The sequence below is a fragment of the Motacilla alba genome, chromosome 3 (genome assembly GCF_015832195.1).
Source record: "Motacilla alba alba isolate MOTALB_02 chromosome 3, Motacilla_alba_V1.0_pri, whole genome shotgun sequence".
In the NCBI taxonomy this organism is placed as follows: domain Eukaryota; kingdom Metazoa; phylum Chordata; class Aves; order Passeriformes; family Motacillidae; genus Motacilla; species Motacilla alba.
In genome coordinates this window covers 75,088,281-75,114,562 of record NC_052018.1, presented here as the reverse complement: position 1 = coordinate 75,114,562, position 26,282 = coordinate 75,088,281, and the positions used below count along the sequence as shown (strand labels likewise).

The 26,282-nt window shown below is 36.3% G+C and overlaps 1 protein-coding gene across 5 annotated transcripts in view; it reads right to left on the bottom strand.

The window, feature by feature from the left end:
• Positions 1 to 26,282, bottom strand: part of PDE10A (phosphodiesterase 10A) — a 166,244-nt gene that overhangs the window by 59,118 nt on the left and 80,844 nt on the right. For all 5 annotated transcript variants that reach the window (XM_038130515.1, XM_038130517.1, XM_038130514.1 and 2 more), the window contains exon 3: positions 9,124 to 9,152. In XM_038130515.1, coding sequence (XP_037986443.1) covers positions 9,124 to 9,152 — 29 coding nt within the window. The remainder of the gene's footprint in view (positions 1 to 9,123; positions 9,153 to 26,282) is intronic.

The window sequence follows — 26,282 nt, the reverse complement described above, 5'->3', positions numbered from 1 at the left end:
TCAGCAAATCTTAATCTTGACTTTAACATGGTTCCTGAGAATATACAATCCTTGCCATGACCTCTTCTTAATCTATTAATCTATTGCTCCACATGGACATATTAGAACATTTAAGTTCTGGGCTGTCCAAATATTCTCAATGTGTAACAAACCTGACACTTCATAATTCCTTCTTAAAATGATGCAATGGTTATACATTTTGACAGTGATGTAAGGTCACACTGCATAAATGCATAAACTACCACAGGTCTTGAGTTTACAATACAGCATGCCACTGCCAATATTAGCACCATATGGCAGCTGGCAAGCTTCCACTGCATGCCCTCTGTTGTGTCCCACATTTACTCCTGTATGATTATTATTCAAAGGGAGAAAACAATAGCGTAGTTTCATGCAAGTGGAGCTTTTATACTTACAATGTGTAGCCATAAGTAGCTGTAAAGCAGGAAAATGGTGAACAAGAGTCTACAACTATTCAGACGTGCTAACCCCAGTCTGCAAAAGTATGTTTAGCCACATACCCTAAAGCAACAACAGCTAATCAAGCTCACATGCACGTTATCATGTGGAAAAATGCCTTCTCAGAACTTGGAAATGAATACACATCTTTTCGCCTGTGACGCACAGTCAGGATTTAAATCAAATCCTCAAAGGTTAAAGCTAATACGTGAAGAGAACGCATCATCAAAATGAGCCACGGCAGAATAACTGCTTTCTTTCTAATCAAGCAGCAGTTCAACATGCATAGTAATTATATAATAGCTATGTGCCCTTTATCATCACCTCTGCCACATATGCTTGCAAATGTTTGGTAAGCAGGGCAAACCATTGCCCGCACCCGTGTCATGGAAGAGACAGCAGCTGCGTAATGCCGGCCATGGTTACGTGGCATGCGTCTGGTACTGACCATCTGCACACCCACAGCTGGCCAGATGAGTACAGCTTGTCCAGACACACAATTAACTAATTCTTAGATCAAGCATCAACAAAGATTCACTCTGTCACGCTGCAAAATGGTTTTCCTTTTACTACAGTACAGTGAAAGAGGTTTTGTATTAGGTTCTAGAGTTTTAGATTGGATAACCATAATTACGTTTGGTTGAAAAGCCACAATACTCTTTATGAAACTATGTCTTTAAACACTGAGTAAGTCATCAGGAAACTCTGGAACAAGCGCTACCCAACATGGTTGCTAACACAGACTTGTGCATATTTGGTGTAAAACTTACTTCAAGAAAGCAACTCCTCGAAAAAATTCAACACACTTGGTGGAAAAGGAGTATTTATTACATATATACATTATTATATGGAGTAAGTAGAGTTTCTTAATTTGCAATTTAAACATTATTAATACCCATCAACTTTTTCCTTAATTAATTTTTCCTATTGCTGATTTCCTTCCATTTAAGATTCAGTGTCTACAAGTATTTTGGTATATTTACTGTAAAATTCTGAACTTCAATAACATTACATAAAATAATTCAATTAGACTAAAAACTAGTTTAGCACTATCATATCAGCATAATATTTTTAGTAGCTGTGTATATTTTAAAGCTATGAAAAGGAACTAACAATTAAGAAGGGAAATTTTGATATAAATATTCATAACAAAATTCATAAATATAAAATAAGGTTGTTTTTACAGGATTTATGTAAAAATATTTATATGGCTCTTAGTCTCTAGAGTATTTCAGTGCAACAGAAGACAACAACCCATGACAGGTGATTTAAGAATTGTTTTGTGCCTTAGAACTAAACAAGGAGGCTATGAACATAAAACACTAACGGAGATACTGAAATACTGTAGAGTAAGATGAATTTTAAATATTCATTCTAAACAATTTAGACACATGCAGAAACTAATATTCAAGTACACAATATAATATCTAAAGTAAAAAAAAAAAAAAAAAAAAAACCACCAACAAAAAAAACCCCCCAAAAAAACAAAAAAAAAAAACCACCAAAAAAACAAACAAACAAACAAAAAAAAAACCAAAAAAAAAAGGAAAAAACCTAAGCTGAAATGAAGATTATTTCCATGCTTTGATGCTCATAGGGCACCTGCGCCACAGACATTTTATGCTTTTGCAGGAAAGAAAAAGTCCCCTTGCTGCAACAAAAAGCCTTCATTAATACAGCAGTTGTATCCAATTGCAAGGCACTCTAGAGATGTCACAGGGGGCCACACCGTGGACAGATGGAGAAGAACTTGAAACTGAGGACATATATTCAATCAAAGACATGTAAGCAGGCTAAAAAAGACAAAAAAAAAAAAAAAAAAGAAAAAAAAAGAAAAAAAACCCAAACTAAATAGAAACATCTCAAACAAACAAACAAATAAACCCACCAAAACCACAAAACCAAAAACAAACAAACAAATCACAAAACAGCAACAAAAACTAACAACAAACACACTTTGTGAGATCAAAAGGACGTTATGAGGAAAGAAAAAAAGAACTCAGCTGTCCAGGTAAAAAGGAATTCCTGGACCAGGAATAGGATCTTTTGGGGCAAACAGAGCTTTTTGAAAGGAACCTCAGCTCTTAAACAGTGTGAAATCACTAAGAATACAGGATGTACGTAGGCCAGGGTCATTGTACGTAGACCCAGGAGTTTAAAACACCCATCCTCTATCTGGTTACATCAGTTAGTATTTTGGATAACCAGCTTGTTCAAACCACCTAAATTAAACTGTCAATGGCAGCATCAAAACTTGCAGATAATGAACTCAATTCTGCACAACATTTTACACAAAAGAATGTCCTTAGGCAGGGACTGGATTTCACCCAAGGTTCTCCAGTCATCTTTAGAACTGACAGCTCCTCTCTTCTCTATTAGCACACTACAGAATATTGGCCTGCTGCTGAACCAAAACCAACCAAAATCTCCTCATAAACTTCCAGCCAACACAAGTTTTCTTTCCTATAAAACTATAGTCTTGGCAACAGGAGTCATCAGGGAAGGAATTTAAAAATGAACTAAAAAAAGCCTCCAAATAAACAAAAAGAAGAACACTTGTTGGAAGTCTTAATGGTCTGAATTAACTTAACATTTGATTGAGATGCCAGTCCAAAATATTTCATGCTAGGTATTTTCATACTTGACCAGAAGTATAAAATGAAAGGTCTTACACACCTAAGCTCTCAGTTCCATTGATACTTGCATTATAAAAACAATTTCCCAAAAGCAACACTTCTGTACTTCTCAAAAAAAATTGTTGTCACAGAAGAAGTAAGTAAACTAAAATATTTTTCTGAAATAGATCAACTTTCTCTTCTCTCAGGTAGCATTATGAAAAATCCCATATCCACAGTTACCATCCTGATTTAAGAGACTTGCTCTATATAATTTTCCAGTTGCATTCATAACTTATCTTCTGGAAAGATAATCAATACTCAATTACTTGTATCTTTTCTAAAGAAACGCTATATGTCCTTTAAGAAATTTTGCACTATTACTTTATTTACCCACATACTAAGTGGTTTTTTTTAAACTGAAGAATATTCTTCTATGTTTCCCTTTTTTTTTTTCTTCCTCACAAAGGAATGCATAACTAGAAAGGAACATACTGGTGACTAAATCCAATCGCTTGAAGACAAAGGCAGCCCTGTAGGAGACATTTGGTTTTAAAGTACCTAAAATATTCATTCCATGTGTCACTACACTTTACTGCAATGACTATTCAGACATCTAGTGTAGGAACAAAGAAGACCAGACCTCTAAGTATCACAATAGTCACCTACTTCTTTAAATGCAAGAAATTATTCTAGTTTAGTTATAGTAATGATATTGCACTTCTGATGACCAGTGGGTATAAAAAAAGAAATGGCTGCAGGGGGAAAATTAGATAAAATTTTAAAAAAATGTCAACCAATTTAATTAAATCAATACTAAAATTTATTCAGGTCATTTTTATGTGTAGCGAGATAGGCTGTGTACATTTTGGCCGTTTATGTTTATGTGCACTGCTACCTTTTCTAGACCTTGTCTTTCACTGGCTGCAATATTTTGCATTGTTTATCTGCACTGATGGCTAGTTCCCATCTTGCATGGAAACTAGTGTTTGTTATTTTGGGGCATAGATAACCATGAGATAACCACAATTCTAATTACACTGAAAACACATACAAAACCACATATTTTTCACTGCATATGTGAAAAATATGGATCTGGACTTCATTTAAAAAATAACTTAAAAACACAAACCCCCAAACTTACAAAAGGCTAATCAAACTGCTCATTTCAAAGTGGAAATGCTGAGCCAAAGGATGTGAAATCCTCGGACTGAAGAAAGTGGTGAGCAAACTTAGAGCGCAGAGATGGCTTTCAGAGGAGCTATGAGCTTGGAGAGGAAATTAAAAAAAAAAATCAGAAGCGGTAACTGGGCTTGGCTGGCGTAACCAGTTTTCTTTAAACTTGGACACTGGAAAGCCAAGCAACTATAAAGTGCAGTCTTAGTTGAGGTGATTAATTTTAATGGTTGTACATAGCCTCAGAGAAAACTGCTCCTACACACATTTGTCTGACGTCTATTCTTCTTGTTTTGACTGGAGAGGACATGGGTTAGAACTTGCATGGTAAATAAAGCTTAGCATTGCAGCACCATACGCAGGTATTTATGAATTTTTTCTTCATTCATCAAACACTTTCATGACAAAAGCAAAGAAGGGAAAATACGAGATGACATTTGGCAGCACAGGCCTATTATGATGCAAACCAGCTTTCTTACTCTGCACAGAAAGAACTCACTAGTTTTGAAGGTATACATTTCCCAACCTTTTTATCTTAGTGATTTCCAAGCCTCGGAGAGGTGGTGAACATCTTTTCTAGAAGAAGCTTCTTGCCCCATAGCCCCCACTCACTGACATCCATTCTGACCTTCCATCTGCTCCTTCCCTGTTACCAAATGGCAACACTGAAATAAATTGCTTCACAATAGAAAAAATACATCATAAAAAGCAAAGGCCTCACTTATGAGAAAAGAACATTATGATTACATAGAAGTAACCATATAATCTGTTATTAACTGTAAGGCTCATAAAACTTCATGGACATCTCAATTATATCACCTCTCCAGATTATATAATAAAACAGCATAATGAGCTTCAGTTTAACTTGACAAGGCTGAGTACTGCTCCTCTTTTTAAAAAAAGCTTTTTTATAAAATGACATTCCCTCCTAATACTTGACTTGTAAGCACTCTAAAGACACCATGTACAACATTAAAAATAAACTTCTTCATTTTCCTACCACTGTTGCTTATCACTACCACAGTATTCACAAGGTTTTCTTTTTAAAGAAATCAGCTTATACAAGCATCTTCTCGTGACAATAGGTGCAATGCCATTTGCAACACTTCTAAAGGCTAAGTATATATTTTTATATATTTTTATATTTGTTCTAGTTCCCCTAACTTTTTGTACTAATCTGTTCTCAGTTCTGGGACAACGTGAAAATATTTAAATCCTATCTTTAATAAGAAGATACTACAAAAGGAAAGGAATGAATTTGCTTTGCCAGTAGGTCATGAAGAGCCCAAACCTTTATTATCAGTCACACAGTGAAGATACATGCAATTACTGCAACTATTTACTGAAAACACACTTGCTAATTCTGTGACTGGCAGTGACATACTGTGCTGGGTGCTGGCTGGTGCCAAGGCAGCTGCCAAAAAAGCTCCAAGTCCAAAAAGGGGAAAGGAGAGGATTAAACTATCATTCCTGTTTCCAAGAATAAAGTACTCTAAATGAGCGAGTCACTTGCTAGGTAATAATTTTCTGGTGTTTATATGGTAAACTTCTGTAAAGTGAATTGCTGTTGGCATTGCCAGAGTTTACAAAGCAAAGGTACTTGCCAGAAGGCTGCTTCACTGGAAGTATTGTTCAAGTAAACATGGAATGGAAAGTTATTAAGCAAAATGAACAGCTAATTTTGCCGTGATCGTATCAGGAACATTGAGTATTTTCACTTAAACTTCAGAACCTGAGGTACAAAAGAGCACACAGTGATCACAGGAAACTTAGCAGCACGTAGAACAGAATCCTGGCTATAGTTCATGAAGGAATGGGGTTATTTTTGCCAACTGAAAAGAATAACATGTCTCCAAAGCACACTGTTTTCACTAATGTTGTCAGAGAACTACATCTTTAGTCTAGATGTGCATGAACACATGTCCATTTAGTGCTCAAACTCACACTCCTCTCTTTTCGTTTCTTTTGCAGATTAAACAGGAAAATAGTAAAGTATCCAGCTTAAGTTTTCTTCATCCAAGTAGCTCAATAGTTGGTTTTCTTTTTGAAATCCGTCTGCCTAGAAAACCACTTGTGTCACTAGGATGGATGGGATCAGCCAACACACATCTGCACTATAAGTGAGCAGAAGAAATTCAGCATTTCCAAGGATGCTCCCAATACTACATCATGCAAAAAGGAGATTCTGTCCCCAGCTACATATATTTCATAAACACTGGAAACTAGTATTCAAAAAAAAGTTCACAGGTTCATTGGTCACAGATGCTCATGAGGTATTTTGTAACCAAAGCTGTTCTTATGCCAAAAGCTGTCTACAGGAATCAGGAAATCTTTCCCCTCCACCACCATTCAGATGCTATATCAGGCCAAACAAGGAAATCTTTCCAAATAATTTCTGAACACCAAAGTATTGACAAAATTGCCATTAGTAGACCAGAATTAAAAAAATAAATTTTGATTTTTTTCTTTTTTTTCTATTCTACAATTCTCAAAATTTATATTATGTGGAAATATGCTCCTGTTTTCTCCTATTTTCTCCTCTCCCCTTCTTTCAAAAACTTGAAATGAAGTGCCAACAGCCAAGTTTGCTGCTATTTTAATTTTCTACTAAGAAGCTTAAAATAATATCTTCAAAATGCAGTTCCTATTAAAAAGGATTTCAAAACTTACATTTCAAAATTTCTTAAATTTTCAAAGTGTGAAACTGCAACATGAAACCCTTGAAAATACTGAAATTACCTTCCAACAATTTAATATTTTTTCATTATATTCCTATCTCATTTTCTAGCTCAGATGGTATTGCTAAAGCAATCGGTGATTCAATTCTGCAATAAATTTCCTTTCACTAATCTTAATTTTTCCTTCCCTATAATACAAGCTGCTTCTTGCAGATGTTTTCAGGAGTTAAAAATGTGACACTTAATGACTTCAAAACTCATAATTCTTCAGTCAGCAGGAACATGTCTTTTTGTCTGAAAAACATTACTCACGTACAGAACTTTCCTAATTTAAATTCTAATTTATGTTCATATTTTAATTAAACTGGTATCAGTTTGAGCTGCTGCTGAAGAAAGAGGATGCATTACAATGGTCTACATTACTATATATGGCATTATTCAAAAATACAGCAAACAAACCAAGCTGTTAATTTGTAGCATGGTGTACTCCTGAGTACCTTCAAGTACTTTTCTTATAAAAAAGCTAAACCAAATAGCAGTGCAGCACAGTATACATACCAAGTGCACAATGATTGATGGCTAAAAAAACAAGGGAGAAAGTGTTTACTTAAGAACATCTGAAGTATCATCTGCACCCTACTGATTCCAGGGCTTCAAGTGACACCCCATCCATCTTTAGGAAATCCTAAGCCACATGATATGACTTTGAGGGGCTGAGATGGCTGACACCAGTCCGAGAGACACAGGGAGTGACCGACAAGGCAGACTTGGGGGTTCAGAACTTGTTTTCTTTGCCTTAAATAGCTCAGATGTGGTAATCAAGATATATTCTGTAATTCTGCTTTACAGAAGTTTAGGTAAATGTTAATCTACTAAATTAATGACAATTAAAAGGAACTCTCCCACATACATAATTAGAGCTTCTGAGATTTTTAGGCAGATCTTTAGTTATTTTGAGATCAAAACAATATATATAGATATATTAATAACAATAATTCCACGTTACAACAAAAGGTATTCACTGTCATAACAGCAGCATACTAAAAGTTGAACAAAAACCATGTTGAAAACTAATGAATTACTAAAGCATACTAACTTTCACCTAAATTCCCAACACCCTTATAAGTCCATGGCACATCATGTATATGGAAAATGTCTGCTTGAAGGAAATAATTTTTAGACAACATTTAATCTCTTTCTCATAGACACATATGAGGTGAACTTCCATTCCCCCTCATCCCAGCCCTCTTTCCACAGGGTTACAAAACTGAGGTTTCCACTACCAGCCTTAGTTCTCCACTCCTTCTACATTCTAGCGTTTTCCAAAGGTCTTCTACTTAGTGCAAGAGCATCCAGCCAGTTTTTGCAGTCTTTCAACCTGCCCTATTTTTAATATATGTCTGACACTACTGTGCTCCTCCTGGGAACATGAAATAGTTTATGCAAGACATTCAAGAAGGAGACCAAACCAGGACTATGATTCCATCATGGAAAGTTGTAGAGGGCTCCCCCATCTTATGGGGTCCCTCAGGATGTCTGGACCCATTTGGGGGCAACAGATTGTCCTGTACTGATCTTTTCTCATTCACAGCAAAGGCACTCACTCCTAACAGATCCCTGTAATTAGTCCTCAGTCACGGACAGACAGATATTCTGCAGGACAAAGTGTCAATCAGATGTAAGGCTAGGGTTGGGAGTCTATTACTGAATGTGGTTTTTTAGGATTTTACATTACATTTCATACAGACCACTGCAACATCTTTTAAATTAGAGAATTTAACTCATTGTATCATGCCACATCTCAAAAGGGAGTTATTAAATAGGGTATTTTTCTTCCCTTCCTATGCTTGCCATCCACTGAGGCAGGTACACTGATTAAATAGTCTGATGTTATGCTCCAAGTCCCATGAATTTCCTGGTTTCCATGAAGTACCTTTTTAAAACTGGATCATGAAAATAGCACTGGGAGAACTCTAAATGCAAAATACCCTCCAATTTATTTACAGCCAATCAAGTGTTCTTAATATTTATTTTCCTTATTAACTGTTCTCTAGACAGTCTGTACAGCATTTTTTCCTCTGGAGATCCACTATAACCAGGGAATAGAGATAAATCTTGATCAGAGTCTATGGAAAAATCATCTCAAATGAACAGTGGGCCACGTGTTTTTAGAGGGGATAGAGAGCAGCACTTACCCTGCTGACTTCTTTAGGAGCCGTTTCATCTAAAAGGAAACAAACCAAACAATTAGGCACTCTGGGAAGTTTCCAGACTGAATGAAGAACAAGATAAAAAAGTTGAAATGATTTTTGCACATTTGTACAAAACTTTCCTAATATGGTTCAATCAAGTGATTGAAATATCGTAACATTGGCTCGCATTTACAATCTTTTAAAAGCTTCTAAAGCTAAAACTCGATTGAAATTAGAATGAAGTATTTAGGGATTCTATCCTGACTTAATAAGAATACAAAACTTCATACATTTCATAATTCAGAAGGAAAACACTAAAAACACTAAACACTAAATTTATATTCCAGTTCAGTAAGGGTATTGTTAGTATTGCATAGTCTGAGAATTAAAGGCCTTTGCTACCAAGTACATGTCACCAACATCCTACAAGAAGCTAATGAGCAGACTTAGAACCTCTGTTCTAATATCAAAGATGCTAGACCTGTTGACTTCCTTGGATGTGGGAAAAAAAAAAACCCTTGTAGCCATAATAAGAATATCATTGATGAGATCTGGCATAACGTGTTAAAAGAAAATAGATTCTAAGGTTGTACACACACACACACACGCACACATATATATATATATATATGCATACAAACTATAACGCTTTGCTTTCATGCATTTTTAGTAAGTTTAATACATATAAATAAACACAGGTACAATATCAGAGCTAAAACATTAAGTAGTATTTCTGAAAATGCAGGGAGGGCAGCTATACAGCAAGAACACATCTGCCACAGGAGTTTCCAATTTTCAGTTTAACCACACCAAAAAACACTTTTTCAAACCTCCAGTTGGTTACATGTTTCTGAAAACATGAAGAGAACTACTTGTAATCTTTTATTTGGTCACAGGAGTCAAATTACTATACTTCAGAAATTAAAAATAAGTCAGGAAATAGATTAAATCTCACAGAAAATACCACATTATTACATTTGTCCAAGGCTCTTCATATCTTGCCATTTAAGATGAACTTTTAAACAAGAAAGGTAGAAACGCCCAGATTTTCTAGCAAACATTTAATACACAATTTCTGATGAAATAATTCTCTATAGCAATACAGAATTCCCCTCAAAATTGAGTAGAGCTAAGGAAAATAATATATTTCACAACCATGAGCGAATGTCAGTCTCCTCTTAATCCCAGTCAAATGATATACCACTAATTTACAAATGCAGAACACAGACAAACTTAATTTGACTATTTGAGTCAGTTCTTTTGCTCACAGTGCAATGTGCAACATATGCTCTGCCACATTCAGTGATGTTATCTTCCTGAACCAGACAAATCTACATACCAGCTACAAGAACAGCCAGAGCTACACTCAAAATCCCTCTCTCCTATTACCTGATTTCTGACACTGAGCAACAGGAAATGTGAGCAACAGAAAACAGAGTGATGACATGACACTTTCCTTGGAGTGTACTCTCAGTTTTCAGTAACCAACGGATCAAACATTTCTTCAATCAGTGATGACACTTTTCTGTTTAAAGGATGGGGTTTTCTACCTCACACTTTTGTGGGGTAGGAGGGGTGTTAGATTTTGTTTGTCTGGGTATTAAACCTGATTCACCAGTCTTTAGAATTCTCAAAATGCTATGAGCTCCTCAGTTCAAATACATAATACCAGAAAAACTACTTTATTTTGAATCTGCGCACCATGTATTTCATCTGATTCCCTCTATTCACCTTATTCAGGGAGCCTGTGATTCTAAGGCCAGTAAGTTTTTGACAATTGCAAGATGATAAGCCAGAGCAGTCACAAAGAAAACTTGAATGCAAAGAAAGTTTTCAACATCTCAGACATGACATTTTGAGGTATTTACCATGGAAGCAATAATTCTAATGCCCAGTTAGTTTTATCACAGGAACTCTTCTGCAAAAACAATATCAACTTTCTCCCTGGTCTTACACTGTTCTTTTTTTCTGTGTAGTTAAATATTGCTGCTAGTACACTAATGTTGTTGATGACAGCAAACAAATGCTTAGGATTAATTCTGTTTGAGGTCCCTGATAGCTCTAGAGTCACAGTTTCCTAAGGAATGTTTTCCTACACAGCAGATGTCCTAATAATTTTTCTTTTCAAAATTTGCTTTAGGCTTCAGATAATAAGACATAAGTTGCTTGTAATACAATTAGACCAGCAGAGATATATTTGCTGATTTTTTTTTACCTTGAAAAGTGTCATACACCTATAGATCAATAGAAATTCCACATCAATTTCTGTAGATTGGTTAAAGACTGATCTCACCACCCTAAAATAAAGGTTTACTTAATCTCTGCGGTAGAATGGCATCAGTCAGATGAAACTGGTCAGTCTATTTTAATTGCAATTTGCATCCTTATTTTAGACATCTTGAATCTGGCAGCTTCTGTCTCCACTGCATTTGTAGGATCTTTCAAAGATACCTCAGCTGAGAGTGGGTTTCCTAAAGCAGTAACTATCACACATATGCAACAGAAATTTCAAGCCACCACACAAAAACATTCTTGCCTAATGCACAATCTCATTAAGGGCACCTGAACACTGCTCCTGATTTTCAACAGTCTGGATTTACCTCACAATTCAGTAGCACTTGTTGTGTTACTTCACAGAAAACTAATGTAGTTTGTTTAAACATAGGCCTAGACATTGAAAGGGAATAGTCATTAGATTGATCACTAGTGGCACACTGTGTTTCTTTCCCTGAAGCAGGACAAAACACGAATTCTAGCTATTTCACATGAACAATAAGATCTACACTGCTATTTTTAAGTTCCTGAAAAAGGATGCTCAGTTCTTCCTCTTCTTGAGTAACATGCATCAGACAATAAATAAGGCCTGAACCAAGACTTCACTGCAGATGGCAAGCAGAGAAACATATTTTCTGCCAGGTGTTCTAAAATTTTAATTCACTCCTTCGCATATAAGCAAACAGAGCACTATACACAATAGGATTCAGGAGACTGTGCATTTGACTTCATTAGACATACCTAAACCTGGTAAATTTGGAAGTTTATTATTTTCTTAGCCCACACTAAACTGATTAAACAGTTGTAGCAATTTTGCAGGATGGCTTATTCTGGCCAGAAAACTTCCAAAAGGCATATTCTGAAAGTATCACCAGTCCTTGTGAGCACAGAAAAGCATGAGGAAGATCCAGGTACTACAAAACATACCGACGGATGGTATCTCCACACGTGTACATCCATGATCATAAAAATCCTCAACTAAAAAATGTATGCGGCAGCTTCAACTAATCTAAGGAGGGCACTTCTACATCTGCTAAAAGCTCCATAAAATTCTATAGAAGTCTCTCAAGTTTAATATATCTCAGCAAAAATCATGTTGGAACCTGGGCTCTGACCATCAGGAAGAAACTTAATAGTTTCCAGCAGTAAATATGCTTTACCAAGAAAGTGCATGATTGTGTTTTATGGTAATGATGACTTCATATCCTATTCAACAGGGCTGTTGAATGACAAGTGTTAAACTGGTTAGCTCACCTATACTATCAGTCAGCGAGGTGCAATCACCATTGTTTATTACCGGAATGCAGCCACAAGACAATGGGCTGAAGAGTGTGTGAAACAGTTTATCATTTTTTCATCCTTACCCGTTTACAGCTATACCTTTATGCCCATATCTACTGCTTTTCTTGTCCGACACACAATTCTGCCTGACTTTCACTCCACTAGCTGCACTGCAGCTTTCTTTAAAACTGATTACATGTCATGTTAGCATGTTTGGTGAAGGAAGACTATCATCCAGTAACAACCCCATTTCAATGTATCTAAGAAACAACATTATCACTACTAATCTGTTCTCTCACTTTTGAATAGAGATGTCTCTTCACTCTTGAATATTTTTCAAATACCAAATTCAAATTTCAAAATCAAAGTTTTATTGCATGCAGCAGGTGTTTTCAAAGAAAAGGAAAATATTGCATCGCCGTTGGCTCAAATACTACTCAGACATATACCTGAAGCAATTGCATTAAAATCAATAGAACTGCTACAGCATGCATTGGAAAACAGAAATGCTTTCTTGTATTAAATGTCATGGCATTTCCGTAATATATAGTGATTCAGAGCTGAAAGAGATGATTTAAAGAGAACATTGCTTGAAGCAAGTCCTACAAAGCTCCAGCAACCTGAGAAAGCCCCACTGGATCTTGTCCACTGCAAGACATGTGGATGTTTTAAAAACACACACACCTTCTCGACCCTGCTGGGCCTCTGTAGGTTGGCTTTTTTATTCCTAGACCATGAATACCTGTTCCCAACTGATAAGATGCCTGGAGAACTTTAAGGAAAGGCACTTCCTCCTGCTTTCCCAACATCTATATACAGCCCACACTCCACTCTGCGCCCAACGAGGCAAGGGATGGGATCACACAGCTCAGTGCCATGAGGTTCCCATCCTTGGCATGGAGCGAGGCTTCCAAGATTGTTGGCCCAAACAGACCAAGAAATTTCAGCAGATTGTCAGCTTCTGGATCAGGAAATACTACATATGGCTCAGTGACAGCAAGAGAACATAATAATCTAACACATGTTAGGAAGAATGTAATATTTCACTTACTCTGGGGAGACAGAGACTCAGATACCAACATTTTTAGTAAACTTTTCGCTTTTAATTATTTCTATTTTGTTTTCATTCCTGCCTTTTTGATCACTGTATTCTCATTGCCTTCCATTTAGGAACATAAAGATTGTTTTTTTAGGGCAAAACATGTCCATGTAAAAAAACTGTAAGTTATTGAACTCTCAAGAAGTTGTTTAAAATTTTCAGATTCCAGTGTTTATCGCTATAGAGAGTCAAAAGTACAACAAGAAGCTTTGCAGCCTGCCTGATTTTCATCTTTCTGCACCTCTGACTACATTGAAAACAACTGTCATGTTACTGAACTGTGCAGTACAATCCTCAGAATTTGCAGAAGAATCAAGACTGAGTAGTTTTCTTCTCTTTAGAGCAGCTGACAAAAGAAATAAAAGAAACTGCCCCAGAGGAAAAGTTTGCTAACATCAACAAGGGTAAGGGATCATTAGAGCTGGAGAGGAGAGGTTACCACGTGAGAGGGTGCAGTGTGACACATATGTATGTCAGGGGAATGATTTCATTCCCTCTGAAGAAACCATACTGTAACTAAAACATAGGTACATTTAGATAAGTGATGTATTTTATTTACTTTACTCCGGAGATTGAAAACCAAGAAATTGAAAAAATGTTTAAATTAATCAAGAAAAAACCTGAAGATTAAAAAGACAGTTAAAAATTTACAAATTAAACCTTTTTGCTTTTAGGACATTACAGCTGATTTGTCAGTAATCATAATCAAGCTCTCAGTGACTGAGTTGAATATTACAGAATAATGATGCGCAGATAATTCATGACTTTGGAGTCTTTGAAAAATGACATGTTACACTAACATGATGAACAGATTGAAACCAAGAAAAGATTGAACTATTTACTACTTATCAGTACCACCACTGTGAGTAAAACATTTTGCTTGCAATGAGAAGACTACTAAAAAATATATAAAATTATAACTGCAGTGTGTGGAAAGGAACAGAATATGTAACTACAAAATTATAAACAGTTCTCCGTGAAAGATAATGACTGCACCTTATGAATTCCTGAAGTAGTCAGTTTTATTCTAAAAAGATTTTATAATGACAGATAATTATAGTTCACAGGAATGATACAAGAAAAAAATAATTGTAAAAATTATCTTTTTTGCTGCTCTACAACAACAACAACAAATCCAATGTGTTGTGAATTTCAGTATTCTTCTACTGACATTTGAACAAATGAAAAATTTACCTCTCTCTAATAGTAGGTGCAGTATTAAACATGCTAGGCCAGATTTAGAAAAGTTTCCAGGCAGGGATACATGCACTATGATTAATAAAAAAAAAAAAAATCTCCAAAGCAGTCTGGTACCCAATTCCTTGAAATGAAAGGAAGTCAAATACCCCAATGATGAGTAGGTCTGTTGATTTACTCTGCTGATTCTCACTGCTCACATGACAATGATCATTCACTAAGTTGTAGAGACTCAACCACTTGTGAAACCCTAAGATAATATTAAGGTTATGTGAAGTAATTGAGGAAGGTTATTGGACAGTGAGCTTACTAAAAGACAAGATAAAAATGTGATGAATACCAGTTGTCCCTGGCTGAAAACAAGAATGTTCCCAATGAAGCTCTGTTTATATAGGTCTGACTGGTCTTGTGTAACCTCGAGGACATGCTGTAACAGCCAGCATCAGACACTCCAACACCAGAACACACCACAAAGTCCCAGCACCTAGCAGTCCACATGCATCAGGAGATATGGTCATTAAATGCTTTGTCACATAACCATCCAGATTATCTTTCAACCTAGACTGGTTCTCCAATAGGTTCCACAAAAATTTACAGGTAGAACTCAGTCCTCAGTGCACTGACAATTTCTGTGCATGCCCACCAGCATATCCGCAGGCTCCACTATGCCAACAAATCTACTTATTGCATACCAACTTTCAGTACAGAGACTTTGACACAGGCTTCAAACTGAGGGCTGGCTGTACTATCAGAACATTATCACTGATGACAGTCCTATCATAAGAATCTAGCTCCTTGAATCATTAAACCATAAGAAAGGGAGATAAATCACAGTCTCTCTGCAATTAGGAACATGAGAAACACTTGGTGACAGAAATCATGCCATCCTTAGGGGTTGCAAGGCAAATGTGACTCAGACACACACTCACACAAAGAGATTGAACTGGAAATTTCAGAAGGAATTCAGCAGGAAAAAAAAAAAAAGGAAAAAAAAGCAATGTCCAAGGTAAACTGCTAAGTCAGATCTACAAGCTTAGAGTAAATGAAGAACTGCATGTGTTCATGCAAGACAAAATTACTTTCATGTGCATTTTTTTATTTAACGAACAAAATCCAATGCAGATGGTAAATTAATTGAAATACTTAATAAGAAATCAGGAAATACATAAAGAAATCAGCTGGGAAGCTAATAAACTATATCTAACACAGCAGTAAGAGAAAGTGGAAGTACCACTTCTGTCAGTGGAATAAAGGGAACCAGAGCAAACCGCACCACTTCAGCACGGCTGTAGTTGCCACCTGCTGGGATAAGGAGCTGTGTCTATCTCCCAAATTGTCAATCTAAGAGAACTACTAATGATCACACACTGAGAGCCAGCAACCAAGCGAGAAATCTATTCCTGCAAGTATGAAAAGGGTAATTCATAATCCAAGTCCCTTCTCACCATGCCTTCAAAATAGTTTTGAAACAGTCATGATTGAGGAATCTCACAATTTGTCAGTTACAGGATCATTCTTCCCAACTTCCTTCATCAGGCCTGCCACAGAGTTCTGTCAACACCAACACGAGTTTCTTACGTAAGCAAGCATCACACAACTACTTGGATGAGGAATTTGGAAAAACAACCCCATGAAACAACTGCTTCTTAGACACTTCTTTATATATTACATCTACCTAGTTCAGAAACACCAGAGCTGTGTTAATTAACCCATTTGGGTCTGACATCTACTCAGGCATACATACAAGGTCACCGTATTTTCACATGCAGCACTACCTCCCTAGACCATTTCTAGACATCAGGCCACTTGTTTTGACAACTAACTGCAGGAGTGAGATTAAGTCACCAAACAGTACACCAAAGAGAACAGCCTAATAACTACATAATACGCTGGCGGCTCAAAACACAAACATTAACATAATTAAACAAAGCAAAAGTGAAAGCACAAAGAAGAGCAAAAGACTTTCAAAACAGTTTCAAAAGGTGGACATGGAGAAAGAAAGGGACAAAGATGGCAGGATGAGCAAGCACCTTGGACAAAGACATCAGATGCTACCAATGGAGATGTACTTTAGTGACCTCTCTAGGATTATTTTATTTTCTGCCATGGTGGAAAACAAGATCCAGCAAAAAAAAAAAAAAAAGAAAATACTGTTTACACAGATCAAAAAACCTCAAACTGCATCTAAAGAAAACCATACATGTAAGTCACTAGGTAAGATTTGCACAAAAAAAATCCTTTTGTTTCCAATACTGTTCACTGCTACTGTTAATGAAAAAAGAATGCTGGAAACTTAAATCATAAGCTTTAAAAATATAGCTGTCAAGAAGAAAGAAATAAAGGTAGTTGCTTCAGAGTGCTTTGCCATTTTCCATCAAGTGAACAGATGGCATTATTAAAATTCTAGTAGAATGAAGTATTTATAAGTTCATTAGACAACACTAACTATACAAAAAAAGACAGCAATATTGCAAATGAAGCTGCTGGATTCAAAATAGCATAAAAGTACAAATAAGGGTTATAAAATCACATTTATGAGTTAGTATACAAAAACAAATATGCCAAATAAAACAAAAGCACAAAAGCAATGCAGAAAAAAAGCTCTATAAAACAATAATTTATTTTCCAGGGTCACTTCCAAGTTACTCCATGCATTCTGAGCCTGAATTCTATAAAAAGAACTTCAAGTTTGACAGTCTCTAAGACGGCTGAAAGGGGGAAAGCCTGTTACATTTGCTTTTCTTTAAATGTATATATAAAATTTATACTATGATGTACAATAAGTGAGAATGAAATGGCTCCAGAAATAATACACAGAAATGTTATTCTCTGAGGTGATATTCTTAGGAAATAAACAAAAGGCCAGCCAAATTCATCTAGCACATAGGTCAGTGCTTTTAAATTCTGTGCCACACTGGCTTATTTGATACCTGAGGTGCTTTATCTGCACTTCTCTTCACCATTTTGAATTATGAGCCTACACTGAATTCACTTTGGAATCGCTGATTTGTAATTTATTGCCTTACTTTCTATTGTCTTTCTTCCAGCCACAGCAATGTCTTGACTAGGTAAAGTGGTGTCTGTTAGGATTCTAATTAACTTGAATAAGATGCAAATTCCTGTCACCTTCAAAATGTGCCAAAATGGATTTACTATAAAAAGAGATAGCTAACAAACTGAAAATTCAGCTTTCACTCCAAATTAATATATACCAGTTCCCATATGTGCAGATTTATTCAAACGCACACCACTTCTCTCTGCAACTTTTATTAGCACAATCTATGTTAATGTTTAACTCCTTTAAGCACCCTGTCCTCTCTGTGCATATTTTACTCAGTCTAACATGTCATTCTTGGAAAGTCCTTGCTTTGATACCTACATGGAAAATTGTCCCTCGAAGAGGGACACGTACAATTTCAAAGCATGAATCTTTCTCCAGAGTTTAAAGAATTGCATGGCACTTTCTCTTTTGAGGGATCCACTACCACAAGAGAACATTGATCTGTTGGAGTGACTCCAGAGGAGGACCACCAAGTTGAGTGGAAGGAGGAAGCACCTCTCATATAAGGAAAGGTTAAGAGAATTGGCAATTTTTTCAACCTGGAAAAAAAACTTTGGGGGGGTTACATAATTGCAGCCTTCCAGTACCTGAAGGGAGCCTACAAGAAAGATGGAAGGAGACTGTTTACAAGAGCCCATGGTGGCAAGACCAGGGAGAATGTATTTGAAATGAGAGTTGGTTTAGATTTGACATTATAAAGAAATTCTTTACTGAGAGGGTGAGGAGGCACTGGAACAAGCTACCTAGATAAGTTGAGGGTGTGCCATCCCTGGAAGTATTCAAGGCCATGCTGGATGGATGGCTGAGCAATCCGGTCTAGTGAAAGGTGTCCCTGCCCACAGAAGGGGGTTTGGAACTATATGATCCTTTAGGTTCCTTCCAAACCAAACCATTCTGTGATTGTATCGCCTAAACCACATCCAGCGTTTTGTCAATGTTTGTCTATTACTTAATCAGATCCAATTGATGCCATCTCAGATCAGAATATCTGAAACCCTCTTTTCCTGAAGAGTTTAAACTATCTAGAGAGGATTGTCAAGGTGCAGGTCCCCACCAGCACAAACCAATTTGAGCCTCAACTGCCACCTCTGTGCTCTCCCCATTGCCTTGGGGTAGTTTACAGCTGCAGCTGAGCCATAGATATAATCTACAATTACATAAGCGAAACGACCAGTGCATGGGAAAGGCTGGATATACACACCCAGGGATGGAAGCTGAGGGCAGGCAGTGCAGGCTTAAATCAACCACAGAGTTATTTCCTGGGAACAAGATAGTTCTGGCCTGAGCGAGCACCACTTGAGCTGACAGGATTCATTGGCATCTCAGTTTCCTAATGACTGGGCTATTCAAGGCTGACTTAAGGAGCCTGAGATTCCTAAGAAAGACTTTCAAGGAGGCATTGAAAGTTGTCTTTGTTTAGATGATTGCTACCTTTTTTTTTTTTAACATGACAAGTTAATTCATATGTAATAGTTTAATATTTAATAAAACAAAATGCAATTATGGCTTCCTTCAGGCTGGAGACACGGACACATCCTCTTTAGTAAAATGTAGCAGTCGCAGAGATGTCCAGATTTAATGGGTTCTTCCAGTCAAAGAATGTGATGATCACATCAACATTCATTTCTATTTATTAGTTTCCTTTAGCACAGGACTGGAATAAGTAAGAAGCTTTAATATGTTTCAGGTACCTGTAGAGCACACAGAGAGAGGTTTACGTAAGAATTCACACAATTCTCTTCAAATCTGGAAATACTTCTTAACAATCAAGACAAACACTGCTAAGCCATACCTCTGAGTATACTCTTTCTTTTGGTCCATCCTGCATCTTGATGATTTAGGAATGATTATTTAGATGATAATATTTTAGGAACAGTTAGAGAGGAAGGGCATTAAGATTGAAAATTATCTTCAGCCTCCTAGTTTTGAATTATTTAGCCAAATTTCAAGTAGAAAACAAGCATGGAGAGAAATGTGCTTTGACAGCACAATGACAGATTGCCTAACCTTGTTTTAAAAGATCCCTGTGATTCATTGTATTATTGCCTTTAATACTTTCTTTTCCATTACAATTGCAGATATACTGGAAGAATCCAAACCTACTCCTTAATTTACTTTTTTTTTTTGCATGCTGACTGTAGTACAGCAATGAAATTGGATAAGGTGTGCCTACAAAATCAATAATAGGGTAAAAATGCGTTTGGTTCCAAGAAAAACCCATTGCTAGAGACTACAACTTTTTCAAAACCACTTTAAAAAAAAAGGACCTATTATATTTCAGTTTTGTCTTGGGAGAAATACGACCTACAAGGCTAGAGAAAATTTATTCCTATGAATATCAAATACAAAAGATTACCATTAAATAAAAAGCTGTGGCTCAGTGCTGTAAATGGGTGGATGCACCGTACTGTGCAGTAGAAAATAATAAGAAATCAGGAAATACATGGCTGGCTTTCCAGTGGAAAGGCTTGGCAGTTAGCTGTGGGGGGCAGACTGGGTTCTGTCCCTAAAGACACATTCTCTTTGGCAACATACTGGGAAGTAGTTTACAGCGCAAAACTTAAGGAAAACAGTCTTTCAATTTAGTCTGTCAGTTGATCAATGCTAGTCATAATCATAGTGTACATAATTTGATCCACAGAAAACACAGCAAAATAAATATGCAGAAATAATTTTTCATGATGAATCCTGTGTTCTCCTACTTAACATCACTTCATAATTATGAAAACAAGCAAAAATCCTTATTAACTACTTTAAAAGTTCTCATTTAAACTATTACCGGTCACTAAACTTACTTCTTTTTCCATACATAATTTAGCAAGTGTCCTTTAATTTGATGCATAAACTTAAACAAGTATAAAACACACACAAACATAAAACAAGTACATAACTGCATGCATTCTTTCAGAAACCCACTCTAGCATGTTGGTTTAAGTTGACAGCTAATATTAATATAAACAGGACTTATTACTTAAAATGCAACTTGTTATATCCTGGAAATTAGGTTTTCTTTAAGCCCAAAGAAACCCAGGCTCTGCAGCATCATGGGAACAAAAACCAGCTAGAAAAAGAAATAGAAAAAATACTACATTTTCTTGCATCTATGGTCCTAATTAGTTGAAAATTTTGAGTGTCTCAGCCTGCCATCACCAATACATTAAACAATCCACTCCTCCTTTTCATAGCCTACGTGCATCTAGTCCTGCTTTTGTCCTTTTCTCATCTGTCCTACGCTTCCCCAAAGGGCTCTCCTTTCAGTACATAAGGGAAAGAAGGAAACCACTTGGTAAAGCCACTTCATATCCCTATCTTTACTGGGAATGTAGCCAAGGATGTTTACAAAAAGCATGAGTAAGCTGTAATGGGATAAGCAGGTAAGCTGTTTTCTAAGCTTCTCTACTGACAGAGCAGCTCAGTTTTTCATGCATTACGCCACAGTATCTTTGAAACACTAATCTTCAGAGCAATAATTTTCTAGTAAATGCTGAAACTAGTAGTGAGAAAATGTGTAAGATTCTGAATTTGTTCAAGGATTTGCTCAATAAGATGAGGATTTATAAGCAAGTTTGAAGGGTTCTTCTGATACGAGTTCAGTAAGAAAGACAGGAGCAAATACTTAGGTACTAACAATTTTTTTAACCCTATTTTTTGCATAGAGTAACTTTTTAGACAGTCACTGAGATGTCATCTTTGGATGTGTTTTAGGAGCAAAACAACAAGCACTTTGTATCATCAACTCAAAGAAAGGCATCATTCTTTTGCGTGTATTTTTCTGCAGCATTTCAACTGTTCATAAAGAATTCCAGATATCTTTTCTATGGAAAAAATACATTCTGCTTTTGCATTAAGCCAGGCCTTTCTATTGAGATTAACAAAATAAATTTGAGCTTTGTGGGTTTTTTCCCTGTGTTTATAGATGCTGGTATCTGGAACTCAACATAGACTTTGTGCAACCACTAAAAGGAAAATTTGCAAAGATTAAATACATCAAATGCAATACATTTAACTAAATACAATCTCTTGCAACTAATCTGAGGTACTTTCAAAGCAAAGGTCAGACTGAGATAACATGATTACTGAGAAGTCAGAACAGAAATTCAATACTTTCTCTGGATTCCTCATCTGTTTCCTTTAGGAAACACAACAGTTACCAAGCCAGTTTCCTCTGATTCCTCTTCTAAGTTTGGATCCTGGACATGTTTTAAAAACATTTCAAAACCAATGGTGATATCTGATGCAAATGTCCAAAAAGGGTCCTGGTAAGAATTAAAAAATGCCTGTCCTTCTTTTACTTTTACTATTGTCCTTATTAAAATGTGTGAGCTTACCACAGCAAAGGTTTTTATTAACCTTTTGAAATGCTCAAGGATATGAACTCAGATTATTCTTTGAGCACATTCACGATTGAAACCATGAAATATATGATGGCAAACCAGCAGGTGTCACAAGCACATGGCTTCCTAGGTAATACAATGCCAAAAAAGCACATTCTAGTAATTCAAAACTTCATTTGAAATAATCTCCTCTTCCAGAAGGGCATTCACTGTGTGGATCATGACAACTCTGATTTAAAACGAAGGGTCAACTGTGTAGTTACTAGCTTAAAAAGTTGTTTTGACAAGTCTTCCCAAGTGTTTACTGTAAATCCAAAATCACTGCCCAGCAAGTCCCCCAGAATAAACATCTCTTTATTGCTATACAAATACCTGATTCACTTCATGAAGATATTTCCAAGTGTTCACAATGAACCCTCTTGGACTGCATTAGTATAAATGCAACAAGTTTGTTGCCACCTTCCCACTCCAGTCACCAAAATCTGATGTCAGTAACACCCAATTGCTATAAACCCTTCAAAAACTCACAGGCATTCCTCCTCCCACACCTCTTATTGAATTGTGTCTTATTAATTTCCTAATCCTTGTTGCTTATCAACACCATCACCCTTTTTCTCTTTCCCTTTCACTCCCCATACTTAATGATAGATGAAATGAAACCAGCACATTAGGATGAGGACCAAGCACTCTGTAAAAGAGCTCCCTTCTGCTACCTGAACAAACAATAAAACACACAAAATATTCTACTTTTGCATTAAAAAAGAAATGTGAGAATGTCTCTTAATCACTGTTACTCAGCAATTTCAACCAGAGAAACTTTTTTCTTCTGTAGCCAAAGATCATCACTTATGGGTATCTCTGCATACTGCAGGTTGAAAGAAACAATAAAAAAATTAGCTCAGTACTGCAGCTAACATTAAGTCTGAATAAGGTGCTGTCTCCAAAGAGTTTCAAATATAGTTATAACTGAAGAGACCTCTTGCAGCTTATCTAAGAAGATCCATAAACAATGTGTTAGAGTATAAAAACCCAGCTTCTTTTCCAGCATATTCAAATGAATTATTAAGACAATCTGACTCACAGTTCTAACAATGGGTGGTACATAAATCCCAGAAAGGCCAGAGAAGCATAATGACAGAGAATAGTGACCCTATTTTGCTGAACCAAAAGTCCATCTACTCAAGTTTGTAGACTATGACAATGACTAGTAACAGCTCATTTAGAAAGGAAATAAGAAAAGAGTATAAGAAATTTACACTGTATGAAAAGGAGAGAAAACACAGACTACAGATGTACAGAGTATACTTACTCCAGTATGTCCTCAGAGCAATCAGATGCTTATGAATTTTCTCAGCTGGAGGCTGCATCAGGATCATAGTATGTAACAGCTCTTGATGAAGTATTACTTCTTTGGAATGTGTCTAATCACTTTTTGAACCCATTTACATTTTTAACATCTCAAATATATTATGCTAATAGGTTCATAATTTAGGCATGGGTTGTGTGAAAAAGGACATCCTGTTGTTTCAAATCTGTAGTCAATTTGTTTTGCAGGGTGCCCTTCATTCTTCTGTTATGGAAAAGGTAAATCTGTCAACTGTCTTCATCACAACAGTCATAATTATAAAACTTCTGCTACAGTTCAGGTCTTTTGCAGAATAAAGAATCCCTTTTTGCTTGGTAGCAGCATCGCAAAAGTCCTCATAGTGTAAAGACAATAAAGGAAGAAAGGCTTTATAAAGAGATATCACTATAAGAATTGGGGGTATTTTTCTGGCTGAATTGAACTAGATGAGCTAGCCAGTGCAAGAAATTCCGACCTTGCTAACTCCCTCCACAATAACAACAAACCTCCTACAAAAGAACGCAAGACCTATGGATAGTAACTGGGCATCCTCAAATGCCATGTAGTTAGATAAGTAGATGTAAATGTCTTCACAAAATTTATAAAAATCAGAAACAATAATTCTTCTGAGAAGAAATTATCCTTTAACCTAATTAGGCAATAAATTCTTTCTTAGCTTTTCCATCCTTATGCTTAAACAAGACAAATCCTTCAAGTAAAATTCACACTTATCATTGGCTCAACACCAACTGACATTGGTTTTATAACCCATTATAATTACCTGCAAAACCTCCTCACACCTGAGCTTTAAGTGTTCCACAGGGAAAAAAAAGATCCATTCCCCTCAGATCTAGAGAAAATGACCATACACAACTTCCTCCTCTTCCATAATTGACAGTCAGACATTTTGCTCAAACTGTCTAAAGAATTAAAATAATTAAACACAATTAAACTCAGTGGACTGTTATCAAGTTTTATTCACCATTGATAAAGTCAGGTGACGTGGTTCCTCCAAGCCTCACATGATGACAGTCAAATAGTTCATTGTTCCCTTCTGCTGTGCTGATGGGAATGTTACCTTGTCACATACATTGTATCACCAAAAAGATCCATGTAAAAAAAAAAACCAAAAAACTTCCTTTCTTCCTTGCTTTTTGACTTCTAGAAACACAGATTAGAGACATCTACACACATCTGGTTAATTTTGCTCTTCTGTGTATCCTGAGGAGGTGGTATTACCTGTACAGAGCACCTGAACTTCAAACTAACCTCAAATTTCCACAGTGACTTAATGATGCTTCCTGTTTGGTTGCATTTGGCTAAGCTCTCTATCTATTCCCAAGCTCTAATGGCAGATTTTTCCACTATATTCCCAGCATTCCTCTTTGAACTGCAATAGCCAATTCAGTCTAGGCCCAAAATAATGGTGGAAATTAGGGCTGTAGACCGGACTTGAATATCACCGGTTCCTGATTAACTTTGCACCCAAAGCATGGCTCGGATCTTGCCAATCTGCACTTTCCCAAAACAATATTTGGCATCAGATGAGAGGACTGACATCTGACCAGGACTACTCCAGATGGTAGCTTGGACGCAGGATCATATTTGGGTGTGAAGAAAAAGCAGTTTAGCCTCATAGATGTCACATGCCATGCAAATAGGCCTCAGAGGCAAAGATCAACCAAACCATTTTCTTATCTGACACTTCATGAGATTCTTTGCAGTTTCTATGCATCTGGATTTAGTTTTCACTACAAATGAGGTTTTATCATCCTTGTATGCATCCATTTTTTCAGAGAGCTTATGAAAATTAAAATGCCTCTCAAAATACTGAAGTCCTCTGTAGTGAAAATTGTCTAGGAATTCCATAGTTTACGTCCAAGTTCTTAGAACCTCAATAATCTTCATGAGGACCTTTTCTCCAATACCTGGATTTTCTGTCCAATATTAGTACCTTTGAAGGTCACTGAAAAGAGCTCATTTCAAAGTCTCGTGGGTTTGTTTGTTGTTGGATTTTCTATTGTCTGAAATGTGAGTACATTTTTTGAACCAAAAATTTCTATCTACATGCTTAATAACACCTTCAAAGTATTTGAATAATATTTGTGACACAAACAAAACTCAATGTTAGCTAAGCAGATGCAACAGTGTTTATTTATGTGTAATACATGTATTCCTTCTGTAACATATTTAAACAGCTATAATCTCCTGAAGGAGCAATTAGGGAATGTACAGAAGTAAACTGATGGGAATGAAATCATACTTAGACCTTCCTCTTGCTGAATGATGTGGGAATATAATTTAACTTTCATTCATAAAATATATTAAAAAAAAAAAAAAGAAAAACCCAAAACAAAACAAAAGCCATTTATTATAGTCTAGTTGCAAGATATTTGATAGGATTCGTTTCATTGCCAGGATGAAGAGTATGAAGAAGTGATTTTTGGACAAAGAACTTGATCTACCACTGGCCACTAGGACAAATAAAGGGAGTATCTATGACTCACCATGGAAAGTACACACTTTAAATTAACTGCAATAAATCTGATCTGATAAACAAACACAGGACAA